At 35.8% G+C, this 22,166-nt stretch overlaps 1 protein-coding gene across 1 annotated transcript in view; it reads right to left on the bottom strand.

The window, feature by feature from the left end:
* KCNH8 (potassium voltage-gated channel subfamily H member 8) overlaps positions 1-22,166 on the bottom strand; it is a 170,460-nt gene that overhangs the window by 33,992 nt on the left and 114,302 nt on the right. The window contains exons 8-10 of the mRNA XM_005143283.2: positions 7,607-7,804; positions 4,641-4,840; positions 2,902-3,151 (exon numbers count right to left, since the gene is read on the bottom strand). Coding sequence (XP_005143340.2) covers positions 2,902-3,151; positions 4,641-4,840; positions 7,607-7,804 — 648 coding nt within the window. The remainder of the gene's footprint in view (positions 1-2,901; positions 3,152-4,640; positions 4,841-7,606; positions 7,805-22,166) is intronic.

Genomic DNA, 22,166 nt, shown 5'->3' on the forward strand with positions numbered 1-22,166 from the left:
GATGTCTCTTCCAATCTGATGTTATTCTGTGATTAATAAATAATGAATGAAGACTGTAAAGTCTGAAAAATCTACCAGCATGTGTTTCCAACTTGATATTATATAGGAAATGGTAAACTTGAAGGGTAAGTTAAATTAAGCAGCCAAACTGAAGCTGCTTATAGTAAGATAATTTTATATTGTTTATAAGATAATTTTATACTTTAAAATACTACTTGCAGTTTTTTATATTACATGGAGCTTGAACAACTTTCTCAAAAGAGTTTACCAAAAACCCAAAGTAGGGAAGGATTTTCTATTGTGCTTGGAATATATTAATGCTGCTTTGGGGTCTCTTAAAAATTGTTATTGGTATAAATAAGAATTTGTAATTGTTTAGGTCAACCTGGGAAATATAAATCTGATAGATGACAGTAACATCTGTGTCATTGCTCATCATCATCATGTGATGTAATGTTCACATATTTAAATATAGCATAAAGCTAAACAGTAATCCACTTTTTTGTTTTATAGAAGTATGAACAATTCTTTAAATTTATTTGACAATACTAAGCAGAGGCAATGTAAATCTACTGTGGGCTAGGTAAATATGGACAAGGGAAAATATTTCAAATTTACCAAAACAGATCTTTAAATATCTTAATTGGAAACTTTTTAGGTATACAACAATGTTAGTATCAATAATGCATAAATATTTCAGAAAAAAAAGTTAAGAGTTGTATTTAACTGCAGTTACAATTGGATTATTATTGTGTTTGATGAAATAATGTCAGCCTGAAAGACCAATAGGTTTGATAATAGTAATGTATGTTTCTTTTAAAATGAAAGTCATGTAGCAAAGGCTGTAGTAGAACACTGAAGTTTCATGTAGAATTACTGCAGGAGGGAAATGATTGTATCTTGAATATTGACATTCATTGCATAAACAGAATCATGTATGTTATTCTTAGTAGCTCTTTCTTTGTCACTGGAGAAGATATTTATAAATATTTCTGCAGACACATCTGTATGTTAATGTATCTGGGACATGAAGTCAAAGGTATAGATTTATTCTCCTTGTGGATATCTTTTAAATAACTTATGGCTAAAATTTTTTTACAGCTCTAAGATGTATGCTCAAAAAGTACATAACTATTGTAGTAAAACATATTTTCCTATAAAAGATAACTTAATGGCCATTGTTGAAATAATAGTCTCAAGAGGAACTAAACAGCTGTACTTTAGCAGAGCATTTCATTGTATTGTTGCCATATTGCTTGTTACAGAAAATGGTTCAGTAAAGAACTAATCCACTAGAATTAGAATCATGATAGAATTATAAACCAGTAGACTGGGAACTGTAAGTAACCTGCATTATCAGGCAAAACCCTTGCTCTTTTGGATTTGCATTACATCAGTAACACAGTTTCTCTTAGGGACCTACATGTTTGATACATTCACCTTCTGCTGATGTTAATTAAGTTTAAAAGATGAAGCTCCCATTTGCTGTAACAAAACATTTTTTCATTGTATTATGTTTGTGTGTTTGCATTACGATTTCATTAAGTTCTCTCAGCAATACACTAATCTCTTTCTTATTGTTTCCATTGACACCATTACACAATGATGCTTTCATTATCATTTTCGGAAGTGCTTGGAAATGAAACCATTAATGAAATCATAGGTCCAGTGGGGGCAGCTCTTGACCTTTTTCTATATTTAGGCTTCTGGTTTTTGTAAACCATATTTTATAGCTTTTATGTATGCGATTCAGTGAAACCAAGGCATTCTAAAACTTCCTAATAATATATGGGTGATGGAGTGAGGTAGATTGTCAATCTAATAGAATTAAAGAGTTTTGAAACAAAAAAGGACTTGTATCATATTTATATTCTAAAAAAAAGGCCAGTCAAATGCATGTTAGTAAAATAAGGGAAATTGAATTACAGAAGACCAGAAGCTTGCATTATCAACAATCTAGTGCAATCCCACAAAACAGGAAGGAAAGCAAAAAAGGAAATGTTCTTTTTAACTCTGCTTTATAAGAATATTAAAAGTTATTAGAAAGAAGAGTATGTTTAAATCTAAAGAGGTATTAAAAGAATAATAAAATAATTCTTTACAGTAAAATTTTATATTTTCTTTTATCAAACCATTTTATAAACATTAACTCAGACAATCCTAAGCATCCTTTAGCTGAAGATAAAGGGAATCTCTTTAGTAGGTATTAAATTTAGGCCAATCACTGAAATTTACAGGTAGAGATGCTTAAACCTTGATAAGTCAAAGCAGGCATCTAGTAAACAACTGAATGGAATTTATTAGGACAGAACTGGCCTTTCACTGTTCTAATGTACTCAGATAACTGTTGACAGCATCAGTTAGCTTGAGGAAGGAACTTTTCGGGGACCAGAGCCAAGAGTGCTTGTTTTTCAACATCTCAATGTTCTGCGGGTGGTGTTGATATGAATGCATCAAAGAATGACAGTAAGCTCACATTGTTCCCTTTCTTTTGGGAGCATTAGTGGGATCACTGCCTGGCCTCTAGTTTTCATGAAAGATTTAGGAACTAATAACCAATGTCTTTTGAGGTGCCAGTACTGTCATCAAATTTACTTGAAAGCAGCAATTTGCATCAAAAACTAGCATATACCTGCTTACATGAAAAGGAGAGAGAATAAGAAAATCTGTGTGGGAGTAAAATATTGTACAGTTAGCACTCTAGCAATTGAAAGCTCCTTATGGCAAAAAATAAGTTTAAACTAAAAAATTTAGGGATGTCCATAGAGTATGAATAGCATATTAAAATCAAACAGACTCTTTCTCCTCAGACTATTAGGACACATTAATTGTTAGTAGTGAAGGTTCTCCTACACTGGAGGGCCATTCTTTCTCTCTTTTAAGCTATGATTATGAACATACCAAGAATTGCCAGCACCGTGCTGTCCTTCAGGACTTCCATGGAACCTGAGCACACAAAATAGATCGCTTGCAAGGCATCTCCCTGCCGGAGGAGGTATTCCCCGGGAGCACAGAAAGAAGTTTTGATATGCAGAGACAGAGACCTGAGGCAACCACGGCTAGCACACTCAAAAAGAGAGAGCTGCAGAATCTCCTTGTTCAAGTGCATGGTGATGTCTGAACGCAGCTCATCTGGGAAGTCTTTTAAGAGCTGTCCAAAAAGAGAAAAATGAGTGAAAAAGAGAAAAAAAATAATTTGTTTCTTCTTTTGCTGAAGCAATCTGATTTAGTAGTGCTACACATATCATACTGATACAAAGATTTCCCTTTGATTTTTCTTATTCCCTTGATAAGGCATGAATGCTATGTCTTAATAAATCATCATGACAATAAACACTGATAAAGTCCAGGAAAAATATGAATAAAAGTATGTCTTTATAGTGGATCAAGAAAAAAATAATCAATATTGTATGTGGGAATTCCCCCCAGTGCATAATCTAACCTTGCCCCAGCTTTTTTCAACTGCTAGAATACATGAGCTTATTCAGGTATATATCACTGTATACAGTAGCACACACTGAAAAGAGAATAAAAATTAATTTTGATTTTAAAATGCTTGCATAAAATTCATCAACAGGCTATATTGCTTCTTCTATGCTAAAACCATTGATAGATGAATAACTTGAAAAACTCGCTAAGTTTTCTTTTTATGCGTTTTTTGTTTGTTTTGCTTGTTTAACAATGCAGGTTGTGAATGGGAGGCAAATCATGAAATACTGATGATCTCTCCAAAGGCTGCTGTTGTAGTACATCAGTCACTCACTTTCAGTGTGACTAAAGGTACAGAAGGTACACAAGCTGAAGGTGATCCTTAACAAAAAACCATAAAATCTAAGTGGTTTTTGTCTCTTTGGAAATCTTATTAGGCTCCTTCTGTTGCTAGGATGCTGCTGAGTGTTTCATTCTTTGTGCTGCACACACCACAGAAAAGAATTTATCAGGAGGAGAATGTTCTCAAAACCAAATCTTTCTGCTTATTTTGACATTATCTAGAGGCCACTGAGTTTTATAATGACATATATAACATGAACTTTGAAGGGAATAGTTCATTCAAATAACACTCCAGCAGGGAGAAGCCAATATTTCTTCTAGAGTATAGAAATACGTAACCCGGATAAGACATTTAATGCAAGCAAGCAAAGGCATAACCAGAAATCTATCTTTTGATTTCACTCTCATGAATAACATCAAAAGTCAGGCCAAACTATTTTTTTACAGTGTTGCAAAGAATTAAAAAAAAAAAGAAAGTGTGAGTAAAGAGCAGTAAAGAAGCAGTGAAGAAATCCCTCCATTAAAAAAACATCTGAAAACCTCAAGTAGATTTTTTGTTTGGTGAAAGGCACAAGTACCCACTGGGGTATTTCTCTTGGCATCATCCAAAAGGCTTCTGAGGAATGCCTCTTCAGCATTTGAGAACGGCAGAAGACTTTAAATTTTTAGTTTATGATATGATGTCCTAAACCAGATTTTTCAATAGCATACCGTCTTCCTGGGATAACCCAGCTTTATATCTGGGCATGTTCTTTTTTATATGTAACATCACACAAAACACAGCATCATAAATAGAAGAGTACAACACCATCCTCCTCTAAATCTGTAGTCAAAATAAACAAAAACACAACCTTCCTTTTTTTGATTACCTCATTGGAATCAATTCCATTATTGACAGACCACGTGGTTTGGAAATATTCAAGCATCCTTTGCTTTAGCTGCTGTGGCAGGTGATGGACCCGTATAAAGTCCTTCAGGTCCTTGGTTCTTGTGTGATAAAGGGACCATCTGGAGTACATCCTCTGAATAATGGCAGTCACATTGCCAAACACCAAGGCATGCATCAGAGCTGGAGGAGAACAGAAATGACGTGTAATGTGGTAACTTGTTGATCATTAAAACATAATACAGAAAATAAACAGGATTTTCACAGAAAATCAGTTTCCTGATTGAGAGATTTAATAAAGCTTTTGAGTATAAGACTCCATGAATAATATACAGTATTGTTCGTATGATTTTTTATTTCCATTTTTTCTGTCATTAGCAGTCACTGCCTTGGAACAGGATGATATCTAGTCAGGGTACCAAGCAAAAGAATGCCCAAGCCAAATTAAATTCATAGTCTAAATAAAAAGGAGATCAGATGAACCCATGTAGGCAGGCATGTTCAGGAAATAATGAGAAGCTATTAATCAGTATGAAAACTAGACCCAAATGGTCAGTTGGTAACTACACAGAATGTAACAGGTTTCCAAGAATTCATATAGATAAAAATTACTAATGGTGACCATGTGTAGTGGAATGAGGTTGCAAACATTTAGAGCTGTATCATATTCTGTGGAATAACGTGTTAAAAACCAAAAATAAAACCCCAAAACATTGCAGACCAGAAATTCAAGTTTAAAAAAAAAATCAATCTGATTTCTTATGTTGCTTGCGAAGGTCAAACATGGTGTGAAATTGTTTATCAAAAAGTTCTGACATCCTGAGTTTGTCTGCAATTAGAGACTGGCCTGGGAATAAAAGCAGCACAAGCAAAACTGAAGAAATGCTTACAGATACAGGCCATCTGGGTTTGTCTGTGCAGAAATGTGCTTGCTGATTATCAGTGGGAAAAATCACAGCTAGATTGCCTGTTGTGTGGTATTGATCTGAGGTATATAATATTAACATTTACAAATTGTTTATTGAAAAAACTATTAGGAGTTTGATTATTACTCTCAAGGCACATCTATCTTTATAGTGCTTGAAAGAAAGCAGACAGACTCCTCAGAGTGGCAAAAGAATTGGTTTGTAAACAAGACAAGATGTTGACCTTGTATGGCGATTTAAAGTCCAGTGTGAGTGAGGAGAGACTAAATGGAATAGGAAGAGAAAAAGATACATTTTGGTAGTTGAAAATTCTTTTAGATGGTACAAACAGGCAGAAAATTCTTTAGTTTGGGAATATCACATCTTGTTCACTGGACTTTCACAGGTATAAAGTCACTTTTCTATCTGCTTGCCTATGAACTTCGCCTCAGTTTTCAGTTCTCTCTGTGCACACATTAACTAGTTCTTCATAGTTTGTTCAGTTCACAAGCATATCAGTTCTACCACTCAATAATATAAGTGAAAAAAAAATTGCTATAACTGGACTATATGAAAGTACAGGCTACTTTTATATTCTGCTCTATTAATTTTGTGAAAGCTCTGCCATAACAAAGTGAATTAAATATTCATCATTGCCTTATGCAGGATATCTCTTTATTCCATGAATAAATGGAATATTTATTGAAATGAAAACTCATTCCTTCATTCCAACAGATTTTATGTAGTGAAAGCCCCAAAACACAAAGACCACATTGTATTTTAAAACTATAATTTTATGCTACCAGCAAGAGCAATTAATAAGCCACTTGTGTTTTTGTGACGTTGTCAAAATCAAAATGTTATAATTCTTGCGTGATCCATTATATTGTTGTGTGATCCATTGTATTTTCAGGACTGGGAAAAATGACAGTAATTCATTGAGTACTTTCTATATCACTTGATGCCACGAATACATAGTTTATGGGTCATTCATTGTGTTCCAGCTTGCAGGTGTCAAGATGCCAATTTATTTTTTGACCAGGAAAATTTATGTTGGAAAGGTGACAACCAATGCCTTACTGACTACTGCTGCAGAAATACATACTAGTGTTTCCAGAGCAATTAGGCAAGCAGACAAAAATATGGGGGCAGGGGGGTGTAGGAAATAGTGGTTTGATTTTACCCTTCATGCCCACTATATCATCTTTGCATAGTATGATGTACACTCCATGAAATAGCACTGCTGATTTTTTGTTGGGATAAAGGTAAAGAGATAGCTGCAGGTACTTTCTTTAGTAGTCTTGGTTTACACTAACCTCTGCAGGTGCTACTGGTTCACTGGTTGTGTGCAGGTGCCTCAGCAGAAAGGACCATAAATGAGCACTTGGCTTCCCCCAGCAGTATGACTAGGTAATTAATATAAATACGCTGAGCTCCAAATATGACAAAAAATATTTCATTTTGATTCTAATAGTAAGAGTGATGTGGTAAAATGTATTTTGTGATAATTACAGAAATTTTTATTTATGGTAGAGTCACATATAGCTCACCAAAAACTTCTTGTGGCTCTGTTGCCTTCTCTCTGGACTAGTCCTACACATGAGTATATGCACCAGCTCACAGCCGGATTCACTGGTGAGATGCTCACCTTCCTTTGTCATCATTCCCAGGGCTGCTGTGGGGACAGAACTGAAGCTGAATGTACACCAATTTCCTCGCTGACTGGAATTGTGCCTGGCACATAACCTGACAATAGTGTGAGTTTGCATTTTACTGGGTGACAACTGTCTTTTGTCACCTTAAGTGATCAAGTGGTTAGATATAGGTCTGCTTAGGAGAGTTTGTCTTGTGTAAAATCAGCTAAGTTATTTCCTTCTTTTGGCATTGTAAATTAAACTTTCTGGGTTTTTTATTTTTTTTGTTGTTGTTGTTGGGTTTTTGGGTTTGTTTTTTTTTTTTAGAAACTTAGCAAAATTTCAACATTAATTTTACTAACATGTCAATACCTTCCCAAAATGTTTTAACATGGTGTGTTTGTACTTACCTCCAATAAGCATTGTGCAAATGGAGAAGATCTTTTCAGCATCAGTATTGGCTGAAACATTTCCAAACCCAACACTGGTGAGGCTGCTGAGAGTGAAATATAGAGCAGCTATATAGGCACTTCTGATAGATGGGCCTCCTAGTGTATTATTCTCATAGTAAGGAGACTCAATACGTTTTCCTAGCTCATGAAGCCAACCTGAAAAACAAAGCATAAAAAGAAATATTAAGGAATACTGACATCATGAAAACCACACATTCTGTAAAACAAAGTAATTCTATAAAACCCCTTTATTTTAAGACAGTGCATTCTTCACAGTTTCAAGAGTAAAAAGAGTATTGAACTGTAGGAATTTATGCAGCATGCCAAGTATTGTGTCTATGGAGTATTTATTTTTTGCATGATTATTTATAAGAACTTTATTTCTGTATGGAAATCAAGAGTTTTTTAATTGCATATTACAGGTCTAATTAGATAATTCACAAGATCCATTATGGCACTGAAAGATAAAAACCATCACCTAATAACATTGCAGCAATAATGCAATATTGATTTGGTTATTTCCATTAATTAATGCTCAGAAAGCTTTTTCAGATTCCAAGACTAATTTCTTGTAATAACAATTACATATTTAAAGCTTTTTGCGTGTCTCTTTTTCAGTAGAAAAGATTCAAACAACTAAATATAACTTACAAACCAGAATTACTTTTCAAAAGATGCATCAGTAAATTTTTCTAAATTTCTAAATTTAATCTTATCTTTAATTTTGCTAAATGTCTCTATGTGTGCAACAGAAAGTAGAATTAGCTACTCCCTCATAGATATTTGAAAAACAAAACCAAACCAACAATAAAACCCAAAGCAATAAACCAGGAAAAAGTATGCAGCACCTGTTTTGGAAAAGGGAAGTAAATAACCTGAATGAATCGCATAAACACAGTGCTTCACAAAAGTAAAGATAGGGAGACAAAAAATAAAGATAAAAATCATTCCTGTGCTCAGTTTTGCCTGTTAGGCGGTGTCGTGGGTTAAACCAAGTCCCCCAACTCCCGGAGAGTTAGGAAGGAGAATCCAAAGAATGTAGCCCCCACGGATTGAGATAAGAACGGTTTAATTGCTAAGGCATAACACAAACCCCCTACTGCCATTTACTACTACAGATAATAATGATACAGCAAACAACAAGTGAAGAGAATACAACACCCCACCAGCCACCGACCCATAACTCACTCCACCCTGCCTGGCTGAGCACCGCGTGCTCCCTCCTCCATTTTCCTCCAGAGCTCTACCCTTCCAGCCTTCTCTTTCCCAGTCTGCATCCTGGGCATCACGTGCTATGATATGGAATACCTCATTGGCTAGCCTGGGTCAGGTGTCCTGTCTCTCCTTCCTCCCAGCCTCCCCTCCTCCACCTGTCTGGAAAAAAACCTTGAACAAAAACACCCTCAAAACATGCTCAAACCATGACAGGCGGTTTGCCAGGGAGACTGAGAATCATTCCTGGGTATCCAGGAAGAACTGACAAAACAAAATATTCCTGGCAGTGTTATTTCAGAATATTGATTGGAGGTCCCCCTGTTGTAAGCTGAGACCCAGTAGACTGAATCACCTCCTGATGCTTATTCTCTCTCCACCTTAGTCAGCATCCTTTTCTTCACTTTGGGTGAATCCAAATATCCAACTCAGGGAAATTCCCCTGTACAGAATACCTGCAAAAGTAGGCGGCAGATTTAATGTATCTTTCCCAACACTTCTAGTTACGTTGGGGAAAAAAAAAAAACCCTGTAAGAATTTATCACTTACAGCAGACTTGTGCCATGGCTGCTACCATCTTCCATACACCCTTGCATGCTCTCCTACAGAGAAAGCTAAGCCAGAAGGGCTGGATAATAACAGCGTAAGGTCTAGCACTGGACTGGCCCTGCTGACCCACTCTGCGCAGGACAGTGAATTTAACTCAAAGCATAAGTGCAAGTGCTCTGCATAGTCGTAAGATGGCAGTACTGAGCGGGCTTGTTTACCTTGCCAACAGTCAAGAAAACTTACTAACATCTCTTTGATTTTACCTTCATGGAAAGTATTAATCACATGAGACTGTTTTATTACTGTAGCTAAACTGAAATAAATGAAAGAAAAGCAAAAATAAAATTAAAACCCCCCACCAAACCTAAAGCCTAACTGAACCAATACCAGTCCTCTCTCTCTGCACTACTGTTTTCCTGAGATTATGTTACAATTCCTCAATGTTAGCATGGCCCTTTGTACAGCATATTTCATTCCTGTGTTCCTGTTAGGGAATGTAATCCTACACATTAAAGAACAAAGAATAAAACCTAGAAAAATCCCTGGCAAAGAGCAGATAGAGTTAAAAAATTCTATCTAAACCTAACGTAGAGGAACACAATCATAAAGTTTCAGCATCAGGTTTTGAAAGTGTTCTTGTTTATAAAGAAAAAAAATCAAAATCACAAAATCAAATTTCACAAAACTGAAATAAATTAGTTACTTTAAATAACTGTAACTGATGTGTGACTACTGAAATAACACCTACGAGGCAATCTCCTTCTTGCAAGTGTTCTAAAAGCTACTAATTCCTGGCCTCTGTATTCCCATGTTTCTGCCTTTTGTTAGCTGAACGCATTTCATATTCATTGTTCCTGGTGGTCATATTGCATCAGATTGCAAGTTTCTCCACCTTAGCTTCAGCTATCAAGCAAATAAACAAAGAAGCGATAGTTTAGCTATTGTTACTTTATATGAAACACCACAAGCCTCAATTTCAGACTTATACATTTCCAGTGCTACCAAGAAAATGTGGATGACTCCATTCTTTAATTGATAGATCTACCAGTTGGTAAACTGGTTTCTCCTTTACGACACATTTTCAAGATTATCAAGCAAAACACCCAACCCTACTGAAGCATAACTGATAAAGGATGCACTGTGGCTAGTACAGGTAAGGTACAAAAAAATATGCTTGCATTGTATCAAACAGCAGAAGTCCCTATAAGATTTCTTATAATTCTACCACCAAAGTAGCAAATGGAATATTAGCATTTTACAGTTGCTGACAAGCGCACCTGATCAGGACACCAGTATTTGAAACAAGTTAAGTACTCTTAGCCTGGTTCTGTGGCAAAACTGAGGGTCAAAGAAATCATCTTAGTAAGATGAATGGCTTATCACTGAGCTACAAGAGTAGCAACCAGCAATTATCAGCAATTGTTAAAGAATGAAAAAACAAATTACCAGTATGTAAGGAAAAGCTATTAGGTAACTTTCTTTAGAAATGGACCATGAGATTTGGAGCAGAAAATGTGCATTTCAAAGGGAAGACCCAAAAAATACATTCCTCTGATTTGCAGATTACAGCTTTTTATTTCTATTTTGGCTGTTAGAATTGATCCTAATCGGGACCTTTTGGAGAAATTATAGGGGTTGAGGTTTCAGCCAAAATACATAAAATGCTACAAGATTTTTTCAGATCAGCTAAATTTCTCAGGGCATATTTTTTCCCTCCATTTTGGGGCATAGATAAGATACTCTTGACTCTAAAAGCTTTCATTAGCCAATGGAAATAGTTGTGAGGTAACATGGTTGACTAATGCCTTTTACTTTTTTGTTTCCTATAGGAAACAGCTCTCAGCAGATTCTCTGGCAAATCTTAGTAATTAATTTTTGCCCTTACAGAAGAAGAGAAAAATAAATATACCTTGTAGTGAGAGGAAGCTTCCTAGAATTTAACATTATTAATATTGGCTGGCTCTGAATTAGTATTATCCAGATATAGCTCTAACTTTGAAAAAAATTTAAACATCAATTAGCATAATTAAGAGGAAGATTTTTCAAAGGAGAAAAAGAGCACTTAAGTAATCAAGTCCCATCAGAGGAGTCAGCAGGATTTAGCTGTCTAGCTCCATTAGGCTACCTTGAAAATTCCTGGAAGAATCTGTGTAAAGTTTAATCTTATATGTGTATGGGGAATACTTAAGTACCAGCAGAAACATAAACAAGCATTTAAACATCCGTAGATGGCATTCTTTATAACTGGATGTAAAACACATTATCTAGTTTACTGGATATCCGGAAACTCAGTCTTCCCTTGGTTTGTTGCTTGCATTGCTTTGAGCAGGTAAATCACTCCCTATAATGTTCTATACCACTACTTAAATTTTACTTATACACTGTACACTTAACATAATGCTGTCTGGTACTTAAAAAACTTAGAAAATAGTTGTATTTTCTAATGTATTGATTACCTGCAGTATTTATTTTATTTTTTTTTCCAATTTAAGTGTAGATGAAAACTCACTGGCTTAATCTGCACTATTGTGTCAAGCAGTACAAAGAGGTGTGGATGAGGAGTATCTCAGAGTATCCCTGAATGCCTGAAGGCAGGAACAGTTCCCAAATATATCAGTGATAATGATGATAAAAGAGAAACGGTCAGCCAAACCCCTTTTCATTAAGGAAAAGATAAAAACTATACAAGAGAAACAAGGTCTTTCACCACTGGAATGCACTTTAAAATTAAAATCACCATGTGATCTGTGAGCTATGTTGGCTCCCACTGCAGCAGTCCCTGGTTGATGCTGATAGCTCCTCGTTTTGGATCTAGAGTCTGGCAGCAAGGAGCGTTAGGTTTGCAGAGGAAGTCACAACACTGTTTCATTACATAGCTGCACTTTGTTCTGCTAATGTTCATCTCATATTTCCATTTTAAACGGGGGAAAACTGTTGCAAAGGTCCCGCTAAACTCAATGAAGCAAAGATTTTAGTATCTCTTCTATTTCCTTGGAATGTTAATCTCCAGAAAATGAACCTTAGGGCAAAACAGTTGCTAAGTTAGAATAATTAGGTGAATTCCCTTCTTTTTAGGTAAAAGCACTTTTGATTACAAGTCTCTGTGAGATTTGAAACGTCCAAATCACTTCCATCAACTGTCCATGTTGCTTCTTCAGAGAATGTCATAAAAAGCATTTGAGGTGGGAAACCAGAGCTGATGTTGTATATGAGGTAAGATGTTACCATCATTTTGTATAGCAGTGTAATTAATATATTCTACCTCATCAAACTCTAATTATTCTTTAGACATCAAAATATTAGCTTTGTTTTTAAGATTGCTTACAAAGAATTTTACATAGTTACTCTCCAATTGTTTCTGACTGATACACTGCATCCAAAATTTAGAAGTATACAAGAGGACTAAACCATTTTACTTATTCTAGTGTTCATGACTTTGCATTATTAAATCATCATTGCCTCTATTCTCATGGTGATTGCTCATTTAAGGTATTCAAGTTCTCAAGATCCTCAAAGCCTTTTTTATCCCTGTCTAGCCAAAATGTTTCGGACACCTGCAGTTTTTTCCTGCTAAAACATCTACTTTTTTTCCCCCCAGACTAAGAATACATTAAACAGCACTATTCCCACTACTGTGGAACATCACTGTTACCCTTTCAGTGTCACAAAACCTGATAATTTGTTTACAGATTTGGTCTATGATAGAATTTTGCCTGTCAGGTACCAGAGCAGGTGGCTTAAGGATTAAAGACCCCCAGAGGTAACTGGAGCAATAATACTTTCAATCACTGCTGTGGAGGACTGTAAATATAGTAGACTTCATTGCACCAGGTCACAAATAAACATGAACCAGGGTTTTCTTTCACGCATATTAGAACAAATATACACTAAAAAAATAGAAAACCCCTGAAAGTGTATACAGCCATGGGCTCCACAAGTGTGAAAGTGCAGCTTCATCATGTGTGCTCAAATGGCATAATTGCACAACAGTAAAATGCAGTATATGACAGAACCAAAGGAACATCTATTGCAGTGAGATTCACATTGTCAAATTATGTGGAGGGAAATTCTTGGCATGACATAGAAAAGAAATGGATTTAACTTGGACTATATGAAACACAGTTTTATCTCAACTGCCTGTGGCTGGAGCCCTTGTGGTAGGGGCACACACAAGACCACTCTAGGCTGCCCTTTGTGACCCTGATACCAGAGCCCAGGCACCATCCATGCTGCCTGGGAACTGTCATATATCCAACAGGTGTGGGAATCAGTGCACGGTAGAAGCATCTGCCCTCCACAATTCATGGTGTAATCTCTTTCCTTTGTGGCACCATAACTATATTTTTTAATCTGATTTATGTCTATTTCAATATTTCTCTCAATTTTTCTTTGTCTGGGTTATAATCTTTAGTGCCATTCTGGCTCATTCATTGCACCAGCTTATCCAGATAGAGTTAACTATGTTAACCTTATACAAGCAGATTATACTTGACCTCTGGGCTCAGTAGACTTTTAAGTGCCAACAGAAGTGAAGCATGTGAATACTACCATGATGAAAACCACATAACATATTCTACAGATATGTAGAAAAGTTTATGCACTTTTGTTGAATGAATGCTCAAATTGTAGTAATCAACAACTAGACAAAAAATCCCTTTATTATGTAAACAAAGAGGAAAAAATACACTTTACTATCAAGCATTCTATCTTTCTTTCTATTAAGCAGATAAAATCTTTAGAGGAGAGTGGAAAAATGTTAAAAGATTTCATGCTTCAGGTCTGAGTTAATTTCTTTAAAACCTAATGTGTAAACCAAAATAAAGCCTTCATCCCTGTAAATGCTATATATATATCGTTTAAGCATCCATGTGAAATAACTAACAGCATATTTTGGGAAGCTTGCAAACAGTGGCAGTGACAAGAAATGTAAAAATTTAAAATGAAAAGTAGTTGAGAGTTTCAAAAGCATGCCCTTCTCAGAAACAACGTAACGTGACAAAGTCATAACAAGATATTGACCCATTGTGCTCACTGAAAATGGAGTTTTCAAGGTGTGATACATATTCAATAAACTAAATAGTTTCAGGAAGAAGAAGAGCTCAATCAAAGGATAAAAAAAAAAAGAAAAATAATCTAAGATTTAATTGTAATGTTGCTGATAACAACAGAAACACAGCTGAGCCCAGAGAAGTGCTGAAAACCTGACAGCTAAACTTCAATTATCTGACAACACTTAACTCTAAATTGCAAGCATCACTGCTTAGAATAAACAAGGAAGGTGTCTGTATTCCCATGGTAAAATTAATGCCCCACTGCAGATGCTGACAAAATTCCTTTGTAGGGAGTGTTTAATTTCTTGTTATCAGCAGGGTGTGGCCTTTTAAATAATTTACATTTTCATTTTGGAATGCCATAAGTCCAAGGAAAGATACTTTTTATCCTACAGGAAGCTTGTAATCCACTCCAGTGAAGACACTATAAACACATGAACTATAATGCAATTTCCAAAATCGATCTGGTTGATCACTCCTGGGCATGTTCACAACTTGTAAGTGGTAGAGCAATAGGCTTGATATGAAATTACTTGTAATGCCAGCACTTTTTTTTTGAGAACAGTGTTGGAAATACATCTTTTAACAACAGTTTGGTCACAGGTAAGAACAGGGTGGACTTTTGTGTCTTTTCCGCCTAATGCAAAATGCTACACAAAAATTCAAGAAAACACAGTGTACGTCAATTACAAATAGCTTCAAACATTTCAAACCCCAGTTTCTAACCAAAACCCAACTATGTGTGATGCTTTTGACTGAGATAGAGTTAATTCTCTTCCTAGTAGCTAGGATGAGGCTCTGTTTCAGAGTTGTGCTGAAAACAGTGTTGATAACACATTTTAGTTATAGACCAGTGCTTACACAAGAGCCAAGGCCTTTTCTGCTTCTCATGCCACCCCAACAGTGAGTTAGGCTGGAGGTACACAAGAAGTTGGCCAGCCAGGGCATCTGATCCAAGGGATGTTCCATACCATATGGTGTCATGCTTAGAAATAAGAAAGGAAGTAAGAAGGAAAGGGGGGATGTTGCAAATGATGATGTTTGTGTTTCCAATTAACCATTACACATGATGGAACCCTGTTGTCCTGGAGATAGCTGAACCCCTGCCTGCCAGTGGGAAGTGGCGAATGAATTCCTATATTGCTTTGCTTGCGCAAGCAGCTTTTGCTTTACCTTTATAAAACATCTTTATCTCAACCCATGAGTTTTCTCACTTTTACCATTCTCATTCTCTCCCCCATCTCACTGTGAAGGGAGTGAGCAAGTGCCAATGTGGGGTTTGGTTGACAACTGGGGTTAAACCACATCCTGTGTTCATTCATTAAACTTAAACATTTCTAGATGAGGTGCTATCTTCTTTTGTCAAGCAAAGTAAGGCTTTGCTCTTTTACTTACTCTTCTACTGGACTGGACAAATCCCTGAGGACCAACCCAGACACATTTTCATACTGACAGCCCCAAATGTTTCTCCTTCACCACATGGCAAAAGAGAAATTACTTCATGTCCACAACTACAGTATATTCTGGTAAGAGAGGAAAGAAGGGAGTGATATGGGGCAAATAGGTACCTTTAAGGGGCTCTCTAAGACAGTCTCCAAAAAGCTAGCTGTAGCTGATGCTCTGAATGATGGTAAAGGTTATTAGTGGAGGACTTTGCCTCCAGGACCATTTGCTATGTGGAATGGGAATTGTTTAGCTGAGCTTGTCCTGCATGGTCCTGCAGTCTCTCCCTGCAGGTTGACTGGGTAAGATTTGGGTGGCTTGTCCCTCTCACACCTACACTGCATTTCTATCTTGCTGCCACATAAAGCTTCAGATTGCGTCTCTGGGACATGCAACTGGTATTCTGTAGATGTCTAAACAAATCAGATAGCTGCACAACTATATTGTTCGTAGTGATGAGGAAGACTCCAATATACTTTCCCAACAGTTTTACAGTATAGCAATATATATATTCCCCTTACAGCAGAAATACATTTATTCCAAGGGAGAGACCTCGCTATACTACATATAAGAGATATGTATAACAATTTTGAGAGTTAACTCAGCAGACCTGGAAGGAACACATTCCTTTTGATATTTTATGATAATTCTCTAAACAACTTACTGTTGCATAGAGGCTTCAGTGTATGTGGTAAGTGCACCTGCATTCCTGCAGAACTAGGTCAAAAATTCCTTCAGTCTCATTTATCAAGAAGTAGGTAAATTTAGAAATGTGCTGAAAGTCGTCTTCTCTGCGGTAAGTATGTACAGCTCTTCTCAACAGTAATTTGTCAGATGGTTATATTTGGGTATGTAGGAGATTTAAATCCTTCTTGCTTTCACAAGTGAGAAGGTTTGTTTTTTTTTCTCTTCCCCACTTCATTGAGAGGACGAGATGGAGACATTTTCAGTATAAAATTTCCACGACTGTGGCAGTCAGTATATACAACGCACTATATATAGCTAGTTATTTTAAGCTTTTTCTTTTTATTAGGACTACATTATGAAAAACTGCAAAACCATTAATATATTTGTAAATATATTTGTAGTGAAGACAAATGCCTTTAACTTTTTCTTTTCAATTCTTCTGGTTTACATTCCCACCCCCCAAAAATATAAAATTAGTAATATAAGTAAATTAACTTCTTTTTTTTTTTGTAATATATAATGTTTGTTTAATTTTAGATTACAGATACAATATACAAGTCAAAACATACAGTTAGTTTAAGAAATAAAACTGTAAGCTTATCATTAGAAGCATATAAAGAATTTGGAAATCATCTCCTTTAAGAGATGTCACACTGTCACTTCACAAAAAATCTCAGTATCTAACATTAGTGCTCCTTAGGCAAAATGGCTGTTACTGTCCTTTTCCAGGTTAGTAAATGCCTTGCAGCTAAGCTTGGAATCAGAAACGTTAGCACTTCTAGTCCAGTGCAAAGAGCACATCTATCTATGCTCTCTTTGCTTTCCTGTATTCCATCAGTCTGTATCCATCTGCTAGAGCTTTTCTTATATTTAGGGTGTAATATTCTTTTGGGCAAGAGCAACATTTTTGTCCTGTGCTAATTCAGCAACAGAGACAAGAGGGTCTTGACCCATAACTAAGATTTCAGGTGATGTTGTAATAAAATGAATAGTGATGACTTTTTTTTTTATGGTGTCAGCTAAAGTCACAGATACCTTTGCCGCGGAAAGGACTCAGCTTTTCAGTTTTATATGTTTGGAGTCCAAATTACACCAAAATTTATGTGAGCTACTACATGTGATTCATTACTGTCTTTTTAAAGAAATAAATACCCTCCTCCACGAGTAATACAGATTACAATAAATTAAGCCTTTAGCATCAAAATATGCAAAAGACTTGAACAAAACACAGCTTTGAAGAATGAGATTTTTAAGTCTGCTATCAAGACTTTAGGTCTGTATATATGCTGTGTGACATAGTTGGTAAATTAATCTTACTTCCACACTGATGTTCTCATCTGTTTAGGTCTCACCATCAGAGAATCTCAGGCTAAAGTCTTTCAGTAATTTATTTACCTGGCTATTTCCCAGTCCTAACAGTGAGCATATTAACATTCTTGACTCAAAACCTACAAATAAATTATCCTGGGGGCAATGACAGTGGTGATCACATCCTTAAAAAATTTATAAAAAAAAAAGTATTATTTATTAGCAAAAGTAAGAGGACTATATTTTTTTTAGATAAACAGTGAAATATGCTACATCTATTTTCATACTGCCTGTGTAATCACAAGCAATCTGCAAGAGTGGGGGTGTTTACTTGTAGACTCCTCTATAAAAGTCCTCTCTGCTTCTCAAAGATGACTAATGCAATAAATTGTCCCTGATAGTTAGTACCTTCCCCTCTTCTGCTGTCTCCTCCACTCCAGCAATCAAGACAATTTTAAGCAGCTTCTACCTGTTCCAATGCAGGCTCCCAGCTTGGTGAAACAGGGGCAGATACCTCAGTACAGAAGCAATTTCCTTCAGTAGTTCTAATTACTGAAAGGGTAATTGAAGAATTGCAACAAAACCATGTTAGTTTTCATTTGACTAGCTTGCATAATCATGCAGGGGTTGGATATTATAACAGTACAGAGTTCAGTTAAGGTCAGTGTTGCCTGTTGCGGTCCACATGACATCCATTTCTCCTTGTCTTCTAAGGTAATAACATCCATGCTAGCTAGAAAACAGCTAAGTATGCTAACCCTCACTACAATCTTCTCCTTGCTTTCTACATAGATTTCTCAATACTAAGTCTTTTTTTCTTCATTCATGCTGCTTTCTGGAACAGGATGCTGCCCCAGTCAGGCAGCCATACAATAAACAGCATTAACACTTTATTTACTCTGTCCCTGTCTTAATTTTCCAATCTTTGAATGGACAACTAAGTAACATTTTTCAATATATTTTTTATGTGCCATTGGAATCAAGGAATCTGAGATCCAAGCATATTTGGCTTTTGTGAGGGTAAAATCAACAGCAGGGGGTATTTTACTCCCAGTTATGTCTTAACATAATAGCAAAACAAGAATTTGCAATGTAATGGAGGCTTGATGTAAAAAAAGGAATAAAAAGTAGAGAAGAAAGCTGGCATATTAACAGGGAAGTGTGATGTTTTTTAAGTTACAGAAGTTCTAAAACAAAACATCTGTGTCTGCATATCTGACAGGTCTTTCTGAAGTGCGTGACATAAGGAAATCCTAAGCACTACCATTTTTATCTATAGCTACCTTAGATCTGACAATGGAAAATAATTTAGAATAATTAGGTATAATTATTTTTACAGAATCTGGTCTGTGTAAAGCTGTAGGATGTCATGACATATTCTCACAACTCTGCATTGGTTTCTTTTGCTGAAAGTAGTTACTAGTTAACTTTAAGCGCTGTCTGTCACCTGAAAGTACAAAAGAAACATGAATATTTTCCAAGAATGGAAGAAAGTCTGAATAGAAGAAAGTCTTGAATAATTCCTTCATTTTTGTATGGAAATTATTTTCTGTTCTGGTAGTAAGAAAACCCTTTTTTATCAAGCACCTGCTCTGTTAAAGGGTAGGAAAAAGGATAAATAAATACAAAATAAGAATGTACACAAAGGACATTTCTAGATCAAAAAATGTAAGGCATGAATGTGCTACAGAAGAAGAGCAATTTTAGTTGTTATGAGATGTATATGGAATGCAATATGGCATTCTAACAACCCAAGATCTCTACCTAGATGATGAGGCTGAAAGAGGCAGTCCTATCAAATAGTTTAGCAGCTGCTGAAAAGATTTCAAAATACATAGCAAAGGCTTTGTGGGTTTAAACTGAATTGAAACATTGTAATTTGAACAGCCAAGCCATGCTCTATAAAAGCAGAAGTAGAAATTTCTGTGAAATCCTAACAAAACTTCTTATTACACCTATGTGGAATAGACACTAATATTTTACCAAACTGGTACAAAGCTCTCCAAAGAGGGTAGTGTAATCCCAGAATAAGCTAACCAAATAGATCGAGACATCTCTAGCCCTGCTAGTTTTCAGGACCTGTATGGTGCAAGCTGTGTCAGATGCCATTTATTGCTGGTGATAGTCCTGCTTCTGGACTATAGAAATACCAGAGGTTCTCTACAACCAACATTTCTATGAGTCAAAGTATATCAGTTAAGGGTTAAAGACTCTGATGTGATTTCTAATTGACACACAATATTTGCAACTTTCGATAAATTATACTCTACGGTATTTCCATTACAGAAGCCATGTGGAAAGATCATGGTATTATTTTAGCTCTTGGGACTATTCCCTCTTACTGGGTGGATACTGAGCAGATTTTCCCCTACATGTGGCACTGAGAATTTCTATTACGGCTGCAGAAATTGGTCCAGCTACAGCTTTTCCACTGAGATAAAAACTGCTTTGTGGAATTAACGATATGTAGGCAATCTGCAGTTAGACACAGCAGGCACTTTTCACTTTGTAAAATCTCAGGGGCTTCATGCACACACCAGATTTTTAGTTTTCACTTAAAAATCGTCTAATAACCACACAAAAACCTCACACTCCCTTTCATAAGGTACTTTCATCCCTATTTTTTCTGGGCTGCAAATCCAACAGGTCGTCTTACTCATGGGGTATTTTGTGATTGCTAAAATGGTTCAGTCAGAAGGCAAAGTACAGTGTGTAAAGGCAAGTATAGTTTAATGAAGGAACTGAGCCTATAGAAAAGAGCAGGAAAGGATGTCAGAATAAAACCTGCTAAGACCTAAAGCAGTTGAAATACAAATTAATGCTAAAGTAAACACAACAGAAATGTCTCAGTTCAGTTCAACAAACAGCACTCTAGTTTGGCACAGCTCCATCACAAAAATAGTGGTTTGGGATTTCAAACACAAAATTGGATTATTTCCACAAATTTTATTTCTATGGATATTTTTAAAATTAAAAAATAAATTGTGTTTTAAATCCTGCCAAGCTCTGTTATACACAGGTCTGAAAGAATGGATGTTAATAAAGAAAACCTTTCCTAGCAAGTATGTTTTACGCATAAAGTAAGACCAAGTTTCCAATTAAGTCTTTATGAAACCTTTATTTTGAAGTGTAGGTCTTTACCATGTGCTGAAAGGACTCCACACATGCTTTCAGCACATGTACAGGTGATTATATCTGTGCATATAAAACCCCCCTGTAGCTGTTCACTTTCCCTGTGTCTATTCTAACAGACTGACATATGAGTGAAAAACTATGTGACTTTGCTAGTATTGTACTAAAATCTGTGCATAACAATCTGCAAATAGTGTTTCCTTTTAAAAAACTAGAAGGGCTTTCACTTCCTAGTTACACTTATTCAAACGTGTTACTCAATCAGATTAAAGAATAAGGTTTTTTATAAATATTTCACACTATAAGCTTCTCCAAATTGAGCCTTATATAAAATAGTCTGCATTAGAATTGTTTTAATCGTTCAGGTAATGTATCCAGCACACTTTAAAATACATATTTTTTGCTTGTTTTGTAATAAATAAGTACATTTATTCACTCTAATTTCTTAATGATTTTAATGAATTTATCTATTTTAGTTCTTGGAAGGCTAGAAAATGGGAGCCTCAAACATTAATTAGTAGAAAATATGCACATTGTGTGTGCAATGAAAGTGTAACTTTTACAGAGGAGTAAAACTTAAAAAGGATTCAGAAAACTTTGAAACTTTAGAAGCTTTCTAGTGTAAGGTATTCTGTGGTTTAAAACTTTTGTTTAAACTGTCTTAGTTGAAACAGAAGTTTCCTACTCCTTTGTATAAAACTGTCTTTATCACTGTGAAATTCTTCAGTACTGTGTTGTGCCCTTGTCTTTTTCAAAGGATGTACAAGGTAATCCTTTCTACAAACAAGTGGTGTTTGTAATTATTTGTGAAATGTGTGCTTTGAAAACTTTCCTTCAAAGTAATTGTCTTGTTTTGGTTGTCTAGTTTATTCTCATTTATTATTCATGTATGACAGTGCAGGGGCTAATTATTTTATGTAAGCGCTGCAAGAAGTAACACAAACTATTTGGCTGAGTCTCTTCAATACTGACATCCCCAAATACTTCACAAGAATGGTAAGCATCAGCATTTCCTTCATATATTAATCAGAAGTGAAAATTCAGCCCTGCTGCCCTTGACATACAAAATAAGTGAGTATACAGGTATGTATATTCCACACAACAATGGACCTTCAATTTCTCCTGGTCAACAGAGC

The sequence above is a fragment of the Melopsittacus undulatus genome, chromosome 1, assembly GCF_012275295.1.
Source record: "Melopsittacus undulatus isolate bMelUnd1 chromosome 1, bMelUnd1.mat.Z, whole genome shotgun sequence".
Classification (NCBI taxonomy): domain Eukaryota; kingdom Metazoa; phylum Chordata; class Aves; order Psittaciformes; family Psittaculidae; genus Melopsittacus; species Melopsittacus undulatus.